The sequence below is a fragment of the Brettanomyces bruxellensis genome, chromosome 8 (assembly GCF_011074885.1).
Source record: "Brettanomyces bruxellensis chromosome 8, complete sequence".
NCBI classification, from domain to species: Eukaryota; Fungi; Ascomycota; class Pichiomycetes; order Pichiales; family Pichiaceae; genus Brettanomyces; species Brettanomyces bruxellensis.
This window is the reverse complement of record NC_054689.1, coordinates 743358-758907: the sequence shown is the minus strand read 5'-3', so window position 1 is coordinate 758907 and position 15550 is coordinate 743358. Positions and strand designations below refer to the sequence as shown.

Genomic DNA, 15550 nt, shown 5'->3' with positions numbered 1-15550 from the left:
CACATGAAGAAGAAGCTCGAGGTCCCCTTTGGGGGCATCCAACTGATCGTGTGTGGTGATTTTTACCAGCTCCCGCCGGTGGTCAAGGACCGAGAACCGGTGTTTGCGTTTGAGAGTGCGAGCTGGAAACGTGCGATCCAGTTCACGATCGTGCTCAAGAAGGTTTTCCGGCAGCAGGGAGACAAGGACTTCATCCGGATGTTGGGCGAGGTGCGGGATGGCCACGTGTCGGAAAAAACGGCAAGAAAGTTCAAGGCACTGGAGAGACCGTTGGCGGAACGAAGTGGCGTGATCCCGGCACAGCTCTATCCGACCCGGGCACAGGTTAACGTTGCTAACAATGCGATGTTGAGAAGAATAAGGGGCCACAAGGTGGTTTTCCGGTCGTACGATACCGGGACAATGGACGATGAGGGGGCCCGGGACAAGCTACTCGGCAACTTCCTTGCACCGAAGCAGATCGCGCTGAAGAGAGGTGCCCAGGTCATGATGGTGAAGAACATGGACGAGACTTTGGTCAACGGGTCCTTGGGCAAGGTTGTGGACTTCATTGATCCCGACACGTACTCTTTCTACAAGCGGTTGAACGACAGCAGCCAGGATGTCGAGTTGCACGAGATTGAGGACAGCTTGCACAAGCTTGAGGAGAAGAAGGCAAAGGGCTCCACCAAGCAGAGAGAGCTCATTGCAAACCCGGACCAGCTCAACGATCAGTTGGACGACAGCATCTTCTCCTTCATGAGGAACTTGGATGACGGCCAGCACGAGATACCCGAGTCCGTCAGGGCCAACATGCTGGCCAAAAAAGCACTTCTCGACAAGCTTTTCTCCTCCAGCAAGGGTCTGCGGATGCCACTTGTCCGGTTTGTGCTTTCCGACGGCTCCACCAGGGACGTGTTGGTCGAGCCCGAGACTTTCAGCATCGAGGATGAGTTCGAGAGGCCCATCGCCTCGCGTACGCAGATCCCGCTCATTTTGGCATGGTCCTTGTCTATTCACAAGGCTCAGGGACAGACCCTGCCCCTGGTGAAGGTCGATTTGAAGCATGTCTTCGAGAAGGGCCAGGCCTATGTGGCTTTGTCCCGGGCCACAAGCAGAAGAGGGCTCGAGATCAGGCATTTCGATCCTTTCAAGATCCACGCACACGATCGTGTCGTCCAGTTTTACAAGAACTTGATGGACACCGATCAGGCTATGGCTCTGCACAAGAAGCTGGTTGCCCAGGAGAGGGACGCGGAGAACGCCGAGCTCATGCCTCCAGATGCTCTAACCACCAGAATGCACGATCTTCAGACTGCCACTGCTCGTGCCGACGACTTTCCCGATTCGGTACCTGATGATGTTCGCAGCAGCATGAATGTGCCGCCGTCTATCTGGCGGGGGATAGTGCACAAGGAGCGGAGAGATGTCGCCAATTAGGTTTGTTTGGTAGGTGTGAATAGGTTTGTTTGCACAAGTGTGAATAGGTTTGTTTGGTAAGTCTGAATAGGGTTGTTTGCGTAAGTCTGAATAGGTTTGTTTGATCTACATAAATACAATTAGGTGTTTGATCTACATAATGCAATTAGGTTGGTTTGGCCTACATAAATACATAATATGCATCTGCTATATATATACACAGCATGGCTTTGAAATGAGATAAAAGGTTTTATATTCTTCTGTATGCCGTAGGCATTTCTGTCATTATCTAGAAGCTCGATTATTGTATACCAGTTTTCTACTGCCATAATCATGGTTGCTACTAAATATTATTCAGTTGTTTATTCTTTTCCTAGCTTTGCATTGATGCCTTAATCATGGTTGCTATTAATAATCATCAGGTTGTTTCTTCCCCTAGTTCCCCACTAACTCCATAGGTTGCAACTAAATTAAGCTGGTATCTTTTATCAATCTCGTTCAACTAATTCCATACACATGGTTGCAACTGACTGGCATGTCCTCTAATTTCATTCCACAGGATTCAAAACAACTCTATTAAGTTTGTTCTCCTCCTAGTTCGCACCCACTATGTGCCCAATAATGGTCCGGCCAATATCTCCGCTATCAGCACTTTTTAGTATGTCATTCGCCGACATCTTTATTGATGACTTGAGCCTCGAACGAAGATCACCCAATCCTGAAGATTGAAAGAAACTTTGCGGCTGTTGTCTGCTTTCGCCGCGATTATCCGATCCAGCCCTACTTGCCGAACTCTGCACTTCCGCCTGTGATAGTAGATGGTCTCTTTGTGAATTCAAAAGCTGCCAGTACTCCAAAACCGGTATGTTGAATTCAGCCGGTGTCACAAGTAGTAGTTTTCCTAGAATGCTTAGTTTCTTGTCCAGAAGTGCCAAAGTTGGTGTTCCTGTCTCTGTTTTGACAAACTGGAAAAATGACACCCATGAGTCGGAAACGACCTTTCCAAGATCTATCTGCTCTATATTCTCTATCGCATTAACCAATATTTCGCTCGATAGTTCATACGCGTAGTCCGTGTCAACAGAAGAGGTGAAGTCAAGACAAATCACCATTATTTTCACCCTCAATGGATTGATCTCGTCAACAACAGGAACTTCTTCCTTGGCATACTTGAAAAGCACATCCCTATCATAACACTGCAATCCATTGATGATATGTCGCACTAATGAGAATAATTTGTTGTGGCTCTTGTAACTGGACTCATTTAACTCCAAAATTCTCGTAACAATGCTCAATATATCGCCCAAGTCTAAAATCTGCCTTGGAGTCAATGGTGTGTTGGCATGAAGCGATATTCTCCATTGGAGAATCTCCTTGCATGCCAGATATAGGTTCTGCAACCTCGAAGATTCGTTTGTTTTATTTCTAATTAGTTTCGCACAGTCAACAGAGCATTTTAAAGATCCCAAAGACGGATCGCAATTGGTCGCTTTGTTATAATAAAGCCATGCATACCTCGTAACAATCTTATCGGTATCCTTTTCTGGGATCGAGCAGTACCGCTTAAAGAATAAGTCCTCCACAATGTTGAAATATTTGAGGTCCAAAAGCTTAGTGAGCACCAACTCATCCAATGTATGGCGATCGACTTTTCCAAAGATCTTGGTCTTTTCAAAAACCCAATACATGGAACTTAGTAATGTTTGCCACTGCCTCGAATTTCTGCCGTATTTCGACTCGTTCTCGATAAACTTCTGAAGCTCCGATAGCTGAACACTGCCATCTGAAGATTTAAGGTTTGCAATCTGCACTAAGGATAGATTGTTCGCATACAATCTTTGACCCGTTTCAATGATTTTAGAGTACGAATCCAAAAACTCCTTGCTAGGATCAATTGCTTCTGCCATCTCTTTAACGGTTTTCCTCGGTTCTGGCATTGAGTCTTCCTCCATAGCACTTTTGCTCTTTAAAGGTAAGCCTTTCAATATTGCGATAATTTCCTTTGCTGCTATAAACACCTCAAGAACTGCCCGCGGACAAAGGTATATGATGGAGAGAACAATAGACACGAATTTATTCATGACACTCACATTAGATGAAAGAATACTAAGTAGTTTTTCCTGCCTCACAAGCTTAAGGATCATATCATAGTTCTCTATCATAGTGCTTGACTCTGTTTCTCGAATTGTCTTGTCCCCAAACTGAATCAGCCAATCATTGAAAGCGGTCCACATTGAGGTTCTAGAGGAAATATACGGAACAAGCACATTCGACACGATTTGTGGAATATGATCGTATGAAATGGCAGCCTCCATAATCAGGGATATCCGTTCCTCCGGTCTTAGGTAGGAGGAGAAGTTGGTTAACGATGCTGATTCGTTGTATTGAGCCAAATATGTGATTGGCCTATAAGTATTGATTATCCAGTTCTCCAAATCATGTGAATAAAGAGGCAACTGTCTCAGTTTATCCAGATCTACAGATATTTCTGGCGTACTCTGTGTTGACTTTACTATTTCGGCCCTGAAGAATGCGAAAAACGCTCTCTTCATATCTGACAACGTAAACTTGTATGTGGCTGAAGTAATATCAAAGCCAAATCCCATAGACAGAGATGCAGCCAATTCCAGAGTGCTCTCTGCAGCAGTGCTAATGTTTTCATCACCAGCTAAAAGAGCATGCTCTAATATTTCCGGTGTGCTTCCCACTTCAATAACTTCATTGACTGATAATTCTTCTTTTTGCGAGGTCTTGATGAAATATTCCAAAAACGTCGATCCCAGGTTCAAACGACTTTCAAGATCAAATGATCCCGGCACGGATGCCAGAATTAAAGCCAATACCCTGTTGATACTAAGCTCTAATTTTCCATTTTCCTGATCCCCGTTTGTACTTTCTTGTATGATGCAACCTGCCTGTATTAAGGCATCATTAACCTGCTGGGGTAATGAGCAGGTACATAATACATATTGAAGAACTAGAATATTCTTCGCAGCCACCACATTGTAATTGCCCATTTTGAACTGTGCTATTTCAGTATATATAACTCTGTCTTGACCCTGTGTTTGCTCAAAATATCAAACTGTGAAATCTAATCTAACTTGGTACACTTATAAACGATTGATCTGACCTCTGAAAAAAAAAAGCGATGATAAATGTAAAAAATCAGGCGCGAAGCACATTGATACAAATTTCAGCTCAAGTATTAGCTGTCAACTATGTCTGATAGCCACAAACAAAATAACCCAATTGACGCCAATTTAAAACATCCATCTACGCAAAAAATAAGTGAAAAGTGTATTTCGTAAATAGTTTTGTATATATCATATGATTGAATATTTGGAAATTTGGAATCGGTAATGTAACCCAACAGAGAAATTTCTTAAGTTAAATGCAGGCGGTGGTATTTCTCAACCTGAAGCAATGTCAGCATTGCTGGGCAAGAAATGCATGCATATCTTTTTGGCTAAGGCATCGCATCCAATGTATAAAGTAATTTGTGTAAAGGCCCGAGTTGATCCGCTGTTTATATCCTATAGTTAACCTTGGTTTGTGTGCAGACTTTGGAAAAGTCCTCACTAATTCGGGAAATCCCAACCTTATCCATTTTCTGCAATTGGGGCACTGACAATAATACCTCTTGAAATTCTTTGTTTGATGAATACAAAAAAGACCCTTGGGTTCTGGCAATGCGACAGTTGTTACTGATTCACTATAATCCTTAAACGCCAGAATACCATGTGCCAATGCCATATGTTGTTCAAACCATAAAGTCGGAATCCATTTCTTGTGCGGGCAAAGTCTGCATAAAGCAAACTCACTCTCGGTGTCTCGTCGGCATCTTTGAAATCTGGGTTTTAAGCTGGATTGCCTAATCCACTTTCCAGAATTTCGATGTATTTCTTTTATTTCCTCCTCATGTGGACTTGGAGGACAGCAAAAATTTTCCGTGATGTTGTATTCTTGGTTGTTTTCAGATTCCTCAAGTTTGATTTGATGATGCCGAAACACTTGAGGCCTTAAAAGTGGATCTGTGACTTTTGAAAATGGAATCCATATTTCTGTTTGCTTGCACTCCAATACCAGAGTTATAGGAATAGACTGTTCTTCCTCCACTTTTGGGGCACTCAAACTCTCCTTACTGGGCTGCGACTTTGTGATTTTTGGTCCATTTTCAATTGTGTTCTCTTTATCATCGTGCTCAAAGTTCAGGTTTTTGTCAAGTTTAAATTTCTGTTTGTAGATTACATTGTACTTCTCCTCCGATGTCAGTTTTTCCTCTAAGCAATAATTTTGTGCAATCCACTTTTCAACATTATTTCTTTTGGCTTTCGAAAGGGATTGCATACTTCGGTTCGATAGCAATGGGTGAAATAGCAAAGATTAGTTTTTAAAACAGCCACCATACGTTAAATATTCCTAATACCTGTCTGATCACTCTCGATTAACTTTCCTAAACATTGTCTAATCTATCCCCAATAATAATAAATCATGGCTGGCGCTAAATTTTAATTTGCATGTATTATAAGTCACGGTTGCATCCCTGAGAATGCTGAATCGGGCAAGAAGAAAAAATTAAAAATGAACTGAAACTTCGAAAATTAAAGAAAATAAAATTTGTAGACGCCGAATCGGTGGCCATACGTACATAATCACGTGACAAAAAAAGGACCCAGATCAACCAAACATAAAATTCATTAAAGACACATAAAGGCATTTCTCCAGCTTCAAATTACAGCGTAACCACTAGCGTAGCTCACGCTACTGTCCATTGGATTTATCACATGAGAGCTTTGAGCATATCCATTCCATTGGAATTTATCATCAGCTTCTTGCTGATAGTACTTTTCCATTATAGCAAGAAGGACACTTAAAGGTTTTGCACCACATATAGTATTTCCGGTCACACTAAGATACTTTCTGAAATCGTTGTATGATCCTGTCGAGGCAACCTTCATTCCCTTTTTGTCCATGGCCTCGATACTTTGATAAATTGGTATTCCTCCTTTCGGGACTCTTGGATCACTTGTTAAGGAGTCAACTTTTCCATCTGCAGTGTAGGCAGTGTAATCAAATCGGAAACCCCAATGGCAGAAGTCGGATGTTATTATGAATGCATTCTCCTTATTTTCAAAATACGGCTGCAAATCCTTGGCAAGTTTTCGCTCCAATTTCTCGTTCGAGTCGGATATCATGATTGGAATAATTTTGGGAACACCGTTTGGAGAATTCTCCGTCACCTTATAAAGGAAAGGCATGTGCATTTCAAAGCAATGTTCATCCTCATCAGCCTGGAAACTCATCTGCTTAAACATCTTGGGGTCCTTCTTCATTAAAACAGATATTGTCTCTTTATCAACCGGAATCTTTCCCAGAGGAGTATCGTAAGCATCGAATTTTGATGTCATAACAGAGCCAGAGAAATACACATGATGCGATGGTCCCATGATGAAGACTCTCTTGACCTTAGATGGATCAAACGCCCCATATGCTTTTGCCAATGTTGGACCGGCGTACGAATATCCAGCATGTGGACCTAATAAAATACGAGCACCATCGATAATTTTGGTTTTGCCGTTGAGAAATTGATCCAATTGACGATCTAAAACACTGGGTGTACCAACATACCATGTTCCGGCATGTGTAGCCTCTCTTATAAGTGGCGATTCACCGCCTCCAGTCATGATCGTTCCTAGTGCTCTTTTAGAGAGATGATGAAAAAACGTCGATAATGGTGATATATTAAAAGTTGATATTTCGATATTTGAATAGTTTCTTACTCTCAGATCAATGAATTCCTTTATCGCTTGCTTCTTTGCTTCTTCTGTCCAGTTGTATCGATTAATTGACCTCAATAAAGTAATACGTGCAGAAATGTGTAATGGGGACCAACCGGCTTTGATCGCGCCTTCAGCTTATCGTTACAGCCAAAAAATTAAGATAAATAATTTTGGAGTTTTTTACACACTCTCTTTCCATAGTATTCCTTGAAGTTCCGGATAGCATATAATTTGTACTCTATTCAGAATACGCTGAACTTCTCCACTAGCATATTGCTAAATACTAGCGTCTTTGCTTGTGTAAGCGGCATTTTATTAGCGCCTATTCATTTCATAATTCAGTGAATCATTAAGATTCTATTGAAATCAACATATAGACCTTAAAGAACTCATTTAATGGTATGTCCAACTTATCTAACTAGCATAATGAAATAAATATATTTAGTCCAAGTATGTTAGATAGGCAGTCCTGCGGTTGTCAGCTTTAAATGTGTATTTTTCCGATTGCAACTTTTGGCTTGGTCACGTGATCATGCAGCATGACTTTTTGTTGTATTTTGGCAGGACTAACATTTGTGATGGAAATGTTTATTGAAGTACACAGAATATGTTTAAGATGTGATTCCGTTCAAGATTAGAACCCATTAGTAAAGAAATATAATTTACATGTTGAATAATCAACCCCTTATCTGTACTTCATTTCTCCGATAAATTTTATGTAAATCAATTGCTATTTATTGTCCCTCAATTCCGCTGTACAAATCTTGAGAATTCGTGGAACGATAATCATCTGTTCGAATACTGCAAATGAAAATAAAGTAAAAGTCTTTAAAGTATTTACTCTTTTGCTTCACCAACATTACCATACTTTGGGAGAGAAACCAAAAAAAAGAAGATGCAAAGCTTGATATTACGAAAAAGTGCCTTAGTTAGAAAGATAAAATAATTATGGTGAACTAATATGATATCGAATATTCTATAAAATGTTCTCGTCCATCTTGATGTACTCCACAAGATCATCGAAATATCCATAATGAGATTCATTAGGGTCATAAACAACGGTAATACTGACAATTTTTGTAGCCACATCATTTGGAACAAAGCGGCCTAGTTTTTGTAAAGAATACTGATAAAAGTCACAAATTGAATTAAACAACTCCTGATCCCAGTTAAGGGAAGTACTCGTACGATTAAGAACCACCTTATTAGAATCGGCTTTATTAAGTAGTTTCATCCGGTAGTCCTTCCATCTCAATAACAATTTACTGTAAGAGCTATTGGCATCTATGTCATTGAATAATTTGATAAATCTGGAGCTCATAAAAGTATTGGCAAATCTTGTAATATTCTTCAAAACAGCGATTGCGCATGTTATAACCCGTGCATCATCTGTATCAAACAAAAAGCTGCACACATAATCCCATACGGTTGCAGCAACAGGTAAAAAGCTGGATCTCTGGGTGGCAATTAAAGGAATAATCTTGTTGACAAGTTTTAATGTTATCAATGTTAAACTAACAGATCTGTGCTTTGCCAATCTTTCGGCATATTCCAACATATCAAGAAGAAGATTATATGTCTTCTGGTCTAACGGTGAGACCCATTTTTCAGCTTCATCATGAATATCTGGATGCTCATTTTTGGAATCAGACTCCTCGTTCCCTTTTCCAATTCCCGAAAATCCATTTTTCAGCTGATCACTTGCAATTTCTTCAATAATCGTATTATCGTCGTCGTCGTCGTCATCGTCATCATCATCATCATCAATGTCAGAATTCGTATTTAAATACTTGTATACCTGATCCAATGTCTTCATGCCCCACGGTTCATGATACATTGAATTATCTCTTGAAACTCTGACTCGATCTGAAGAAAATCGAAATCGTGAAAGTGTCCTTTCTTCAACTCATCAATGCATACAGAGAAAACTGTGAAAAAGCCTTCGCATAGAGATGTATAACCATAATACAAGTCCAAGAGTGTGAACATCGCAGTAATCACATCATCCAATTGATTCAAGAGATCCGGCCCACCAATTTTTATTAGAACAACTAATATAACTGGAAGCCGTGGATTAAGCGATTCACCAGTCAAACGCAAAGAGAGCGAATCCAATAAATAATCGCTGTTGCTCTTTATAAGATTTCTAACCGAGCCACCATACAAAGTTCTCGCAAGAAGTAGTGTTACATGTTGTGCCGCTATACGAACAGCTTCATTTGCAGAGGCCAAACACTCAATAACCGGAAAAAGGACATCAATCAATTCTTCTTTGAACGCACCTCCCAGAATTGTACACGAGTCACCAATTGCACGTAATCCTATTATTGAGGAGCTCACCCATCCAATACCTGGAACAATGGTGTTGGAGTTCACCTCTAGAATATTTGTTGCATTCTCAAGTAGGTGATAAACATCATCCTGTACGTTTGTCAACGACAATCCATCTTCAGAGTCAGAGAAATCCATATATGCCTCCGCATCAGAATTCAGTAGTACACTAGATTTTCTACTCTTCAAAATTATGTCTTCCATCCATAAAAGAACACCTTTTTGCATCACCACACTGATAGAGTTTTGTGCTAAATCATAATCCATTAACAGTTGCTCCAGCGTAGAAACTACTCGTGGTGCAGAAGCTGCAATTTCGAGTAATTTGATGATTGCTCGCTCAGATGAAGGTTCAAAAACTCCAATAAATGGCGATGTCTCCTCCGAGTCACTTGAAATTGATCCTGTGACATAGTCAGATGTTATAATTGATAATTCAGATTGATACTCGGCCGGAGAAGATTTGTTCGAAGATATCAACAACGGTTTTTTCGCAGATGCTGAATTACGCTCTATGAGTATTGATGCCATCGCAGAGTGAATATGAGTAAGCAATTGTCTCGTTGAATAAGAATCAAACATCTTTAATTCAATGAGAATCTTAACAGCAAATGTTATTGAAGAGACTGATGCACGAACTCTTGAGGAATCTGGCGATGCCAAATTAAACGATAACTGCCTGAGCTCACTTCCAAATAACTCTTTCATACTAGTGCTTAGTATGGGGACATTCGGCCCAAATGTCAACGATTCCAGATACTGCTCAGACAAATCGTCATACGAATCCAAAATAGCCAAAGATCTAAGCAAAATTGGAATAATGCACCTGCAAGTGATGATACAGTTTCTTAAAATGGTCATGTCCAAATGCAAAACAGCTTCTCTGTAATTCTGACGTTCGAGCCAATCCGAATTCTCGGCTAGTATGATTTTGAATGCGTCTTTTAAGTGTGGAAGTGTGCTTTCTAGCCACTGTTCATTTCTGTAGGCATTGTCGACACCATAAGGATTATCACTGACTTCTGTAATCGCTTCATCTTCTTTTCGTACGTTAATCATATGCTTGAGATCTTCCAGGCTTTTGGGCTGTTCACTTACCACACCAAGATCAAAATCACTGAAAGTAATAGACATTATTGAAGACATCAATTTGAGCACATCTACGACAACGAGATAATGCGGCTTTGACTTTATAAGTTTTGCAATAACTGACATTATCCCAGGCAAGATAAGAGCTAGTGATTCTCCATCTTCAAATACATTCATTATCACGTTAAGAGCTCTTAGACTATCTAATTTTGCCTCAAGCTTTGGACATTTGAGTGAACATTCTAAGAGTACACTAATAGTATGTGCAAGAATAGATTGAAATATCTTTTTCTGTGAAAGGACTGTTTTAAAACTATCAGCTTGGTTCTGACAGCCAATCATAAGATGCTTTATGCAAGAAACACCATTCTGTATGACTTCCTCTGAATGCCCTGAAATATCAACATTATCGGGTTCACCGCCTATCAACACGGAAACCAAGGAAATCAACTGCTCAAATAGCTTTGTATTAAGATGTCCAGGCTTTGTCCAGCAATGCGTCGCTATACTGTCCACAATATAAAGACAATTCTCAAGTTCTGAATCCGAAATGGCATTTTTCCCCAAGAACTGTGAGATTGGGAAAAATATGTAGTCTGCCAAGTTTAACGTTATGCTTATACCATCTCCCCTTGTACTAAAAAATTCAGTTAGCGCTGTTGATAGACCTTTTAATGACCGAATTCTCTTTGATAATCCACTAACATCTCCATTTGTTAATGTTAACTCAGTTAGACGGACACATATGGGACGAATTTTCTGAAATAACTCCAAAGAAATTCTTTTCTCTTCCTGTTCACTAGTTGGCATTGACTCATACATGGCATTTTTTTGACCAAGTCTAAAAGAAAAACAAACGATAACAAAAGTGAATAACTGTTGAACTGTATTTTGCTGATCGCATGTTTGAAGATAGATTTGATTTCTCAACTTTATCTAGCGTGCTTACGTAATAACATAAATACTCCAGGTACCGTTTGTTGATAGTTTCTGCCGAGAGCGAACGTCGAAATGGAGAAAAAATTTTCAGCGAGTTTCAAAAAATATAAATAGGGAGAAATTCCCACATCTTTATTGAACAGCTTACTATGTGAATTCTGTTTACCTCAAATATTTCTCTTAATCTTCATCAACAAATTTCCTTACAAACTAACAGATCAGTATGTGAAGGTTAGAGTAAAGCATAATGCATCAGGCTTTGCATTATACTTTTGGCCGGGCGGAAAGTGCTAGGAAAAGAATTACAGGTCACTGAAGACGATTAAGCAATAGTGGATGTTCTTTTGAAGAATACTTGAGAATATCTGATAATGCCTAATAGTTTTTTATTGCTGTTACAATGAAGATTTCAGTACTGTAACACCTTCTCTAAGTTGAATTTCATCTCTTTGATGAAGTTTCACTTCATGAATCCTAAGGGACACTCATGGGGTTTTAACTTTTCATTCCTGTCGATTAGGTTGAACTAAAATCAAGTCGAGAAACCATTTTGTTTGAGATACAAGAAAATAATTTGCTTACAAAAGAGTGCACACAAAGAAAAACCCTTGGGATTTATTTGCCTTTTTTTCCCCTTTTTTGTTTGATCATGGAAAAAACTTAAGCATACTAACATATACAACTTCTATTGGTGCAGGTTCAATATTAATTCAAAATGGGTAGAACTTCAGCTCTTGCAGACGCTCTTAAGACAATCACAAATGCCGAGAAAAACGGTAAAAGACAAGTTCTTATCAGACCTTCATCCAAGGTCATCTTGAAGTTTTTGCGTGTTATTCAAAAGCATGGTAAGTATTTGAAAACAGCCATATCGTATTTGTTTCCTTAACGTTTGCAAATTCTTTTTAGTCATTTTCATAATCCTCAAACACCGGAATGATAACTGGATGGCTTGCTGTCGGGTTTGTTGCATACTATGCTTCATGACCTGTTTATCAGTCACTTGTTGTCTTTTAACTTTTCGGAAGATAAAAGCCAGGAATCGATTCTTACACGGTTTTGAAAGGACTCCTTACTAGAGTTCAACCATTTTCTCAACCGTTTACTTTTCCTCGACAGTTTTTCTTTTTTCCGACTATAATTCTTTTGCAGAACGTTACGTGAAATATGGCGAGGCTTTAGTTAAATATCATTTATAGCATTTGGAAGATTATACTAACAAAATATTTTTCTTTTCCCCTTAGGCTACATTGGCGAATTCGAGTATATCGATGACCACAGATCCGGAAAGGTTGTCGTTCAATTGAACGGTAGATTGAATAAGGTTGGCGTCATCATGCCAAGATTCAATGTCAAGATTAACGAGGTTGAAAAGTGGACTGACAACTTGTTGCCAGCCAGACAATTCGGATACATTATCTTGACCACTTCCGCTGGTATCATGGATCACGAGGAAGCTAAGAGAAAGCACGTTTCTGGTAAGATCTTGGGATTTGTTTATTAAGCGGAAATTGCAACGTGTACATATTTGCTAGTTACGTATGTGCTTATTTCTTCTTATCCACCTGGGCTTCATTTTTTTCTTTATGTGTTTTAATAGGATTCTTTCATGTCAATGGCCTTTTCTGTATCATCAGTAGCAGCTAATTATTCTCGGGTGGGTCAGCGTGTCAACAACATTACAACTATACATGTAGCCATGGCTATTATTGCAGGTGTGGCTATGCTAGTGGCCTTGCTGCTCCAAATATAGTGTCTCCCTACAGGATCAGGGTCATCATCATTTTCCTGTGCGATTGCAACTGTGGGATTGGCAACCAATAGCGATCCATCCACGTTGAAAATCTTGTACTTTGACACGTAGTCAGTCTTAGACAAAGCAACAAAACCTGCTCTTTTTGTACCTTTGTTCGATCTCTGGATACCCCTGGCAACTGGCCGGGGAAGACCACGACTAACATCAATATTTTCGTACTGTTGCAAGCAGATTCGAGGCTTTTGTGTTGTGGGTGCCGTCCGTTTAGAGCCAAAGGACCCAAAGCCTTTCATTCTGCTATCTGGCTTGTTGAGCATTGGATCGCGGACTTTAGCAAGCCTTTTCTTGAAAGTGTAGTAATCCGGCAAGAGCCTGACGTTGCCATCTTCGTCATAATCGACCAATCCGTAATTGTTGGGCTCCTGTGCGAACTCATACACCAGTCCACCAGAAAACACGTCGGCCATTTTGGCAGAATAGATGCTGGCCACCTCTTGAAATAGCCTGGGAAGGATCTTGTTGCAACCGTATTCCGAAAAGAAAATTGGTTTCGGGTATCTGATGTAATCTCTGACCAAGGTGTCGTAACCACTAGAATAAAAAGTCTGTTGTCCACACCATTGGTATGTATTGACACCGTAGAAATCAACCTGATCGTCTGTGGATGTATCATAGCATGCGAGATACTGGGCCAAGGAAATGCGGTAGTCCAAATCGTCTGCTGCTGAGTAACCAACAGGTACTTTTCTCATTGAATTTCTTCTCATGAAGTCTTTCATATCTCTGATGACAGCTTTGATATACACAGGTGATACTTTTGCCGATACACGATCGTTGACAACCTCGTTTCCGGCAAAGAAAGCCAAAGTGTTGTTGTAAGCAGAAAACTGCGTCACAACTTTGAACACGTGTGACATGTACTGCTCATTGTAGGTTGACCAGGGCTCATATCTGTTTAAATGCTGATGTCCCATTGGAGAATTCACATCAAGGATAAGATACATCCCAGCCTCGGCAAGTAATGTCATGCATTTATCGTGGTCTAGATCCGGGTTTATGGAGTAGACCCGGATGGTGTTGATACCCAAGTTTTGAAAGAGATATATGTCTCTTGAGCATTTCTCGATGTCGGAAAGTGGATCGTTTTCTGAACTCACGCCTGAAGACCCACCTGGCTGGTAGTCGACGCCTTTGATGAAAAACTGAAGAAATGATGATGTTAGTAGAGGAGTTATGAGCAGATAAAAGGGGGTTTTATACCTACCGGCTTGCCAGTTACTGAGTCATAGAAGTGTCTTTCGTGAATTTGAATTGGATGAATAGCGAGGCACAAGGCAGCTAAGTTTAAGGTGGCAAATAGGGACAGCGATATCTTCATAATTGTGGAATGTATTAAGGATAAAATTTACAATTTAAAGGACATATGGAGGGGGGTATTAGAAGAAGTAAGGAGTGGAGAGGAGTTTAGTGATGAAGCGCTAATGAGGGATTTCCGGATGCGGACAATACCATGGTAACAAAAAAGGAAAGAGGAGGAATAAGGGGAAAAATAAAAAAGAGAAATTGAATAATTTTAGGAATAAAATGAATTGAATTGCCAGGAAATGGTTAGGGATTTGCATATGACTTCAGTTCGCAAGTGCTTAAACGAAAGTTATTTTTCTCCTCCCTTCTCTCCCATCTTGAGATATCATCACACATCATTAGGTATATTCACATATCATTAAATATCATTTCTCCTATCTTTATATATTCTCACATCATCACATGTTATCGCATATCTTCGGACATCTTCTCTGTAATTAATGAGTCGACAGTCGCGTCTACATAAAGCTGCCTTACCTTGTTTGTGCCCAAGAAAACCTCGCACATAAGGATCAAAGGTATTTAAGCATGTGCATTTCCCCTTTTTATCCCGTTCATATTACCTTCATATTTAGTTCTTTTTACTTCCCTTTCTTTAGCGTCAAAGACAGTCAATACTATTATAACACAAACTTCCGAAAGCAACAGGTGTCACAATTAAACCAATTAACTGAAATATTACATTCTCTCATATCTTTACATATCATCACATCTCCTCCCATATCATCCCACCTCATCACACACACACATCTTCTCATCTACATACATCTAAGCATTTAACATGAACGAATATCATAATTAACAGACATTTTATATAGTGCCAAAGAAAAAATAAAGCAGAGATATGAAATCCTTAAATATCACACTGGCAAATGCAGTGCAAAAACAAGTA

At 39.9% G+C, this 15550-nt stretch overlaps 6 protein-coding genes across 6 annotated transcripts; 1 reads left to right on the top strand and 5 right to left on the bottom strand.

Moving 5' to 3' along the window:
• Positions 1 to 1991: 1991 nt before the first annotated feature.
• BRETT_000532 (uncharacterized protein) lies at positions 1992 to 4415 on the bottom strand (the record flags this gene model as incomplete). The annotated part of the gene is made up of 1 exon (XM_041279097.1): positions 1992 to 4415. One exon carries the CDS (start codon positions 4413 to 4415, stop codon positions 1992 to 1994), a length of 2424 nt encoding a protein of 807 aa, XP_041137311.1.
• A 409-nt stretch (positions 4416 to 4824) lies between these two features.
• Positions 4825 to 5745, bottom strand: BRETT_000531 (uncharacterized protein; the record flags this gene model as incomplete). Its single annotated transcript, XM_041279096.1, has 1 exon — positions 4825 to 5745. One exon carries the CDS (start codon positions 5743 to 5745, stop codon positions 4825 to 4827), a length of 921 nt encoding a protein of 306 aa, XP_041137310.1.
• Positions 5746 to 6125: 380 nt separating this feature from the next.
• Positions 6126 to 7082, bottom strand: BRETT_000530 (uncharacterized protein; the record flags this gene model as incomplete). Its single annotated transcript, XM_041279095.1, has 1 exon — positions 6126 to 7082. The coding sequence occupies one exon, from the start codon at positions 7080 to 7082 to the stop codon at positions 6126 to 6128; it is 957 nt and encodes a 318-aa protein (XP_041137309.1).
• Positions 7083 to 8154: 1072 nt separating this feature from the next.
• BRETT_000529 (uncharacterized protein) lies at positions 8155 to 11420 on the bottom strand (the record flags this gene model as incomplete). Its single annotated transcript, XM_041279094.1, is given in 2 exon segments — positions 8155 to 9025; positions 9040 to 11420. The coding sequence occupies 2 exon segments, from the start codon at positions 11418 to 11420 to the stop codon at positions 8155 to 8157; spliced, it is 3252 nt and encodes a 1083-aa protein (XP_041137308.1).
• Positions 11421 to 12252: 832 nt separating this feature from the next.
• Positions 12253 to 13041, top strand: RPS22A_1 (ribosomal 40S subunit protein S22A; the record flags this gene model as incomplete). The annotated part of the gene is made up of 2 exons (XM_041279093.1): positions 12253 to 12385; positions 12782 to 13041. The coding sequence occupies 2 exons, from the start codon at positions 12253 to 12255 to the stop codon at positions 13039 to 13041; spliced, it is 393 nt and encodes a 130-aa protein (XP_041137307.1).
• Positions 13042 to 13199: 158 nt separating this feature from the next.
• On the bottom strand, positions 13200 to 14671 carry BRETT_000527 (uncharacterized protein; the record flags this gene model as incomplete). The annotated part of the gene is made up of 2 exons (XM_041279092.1): positions 13200 to 14495; positions 14558 to 14671. The coding sequence occupies 2 exons, from the start codon at positions 14669 to 14671 to the stop codon at positions 13200 to 13202; spliced, it is 1410 nt and encodes a 469-aa protein (XP_041137306.1).
• Positions 14672 to 15550: the final 879 nt, after the last annotated feature.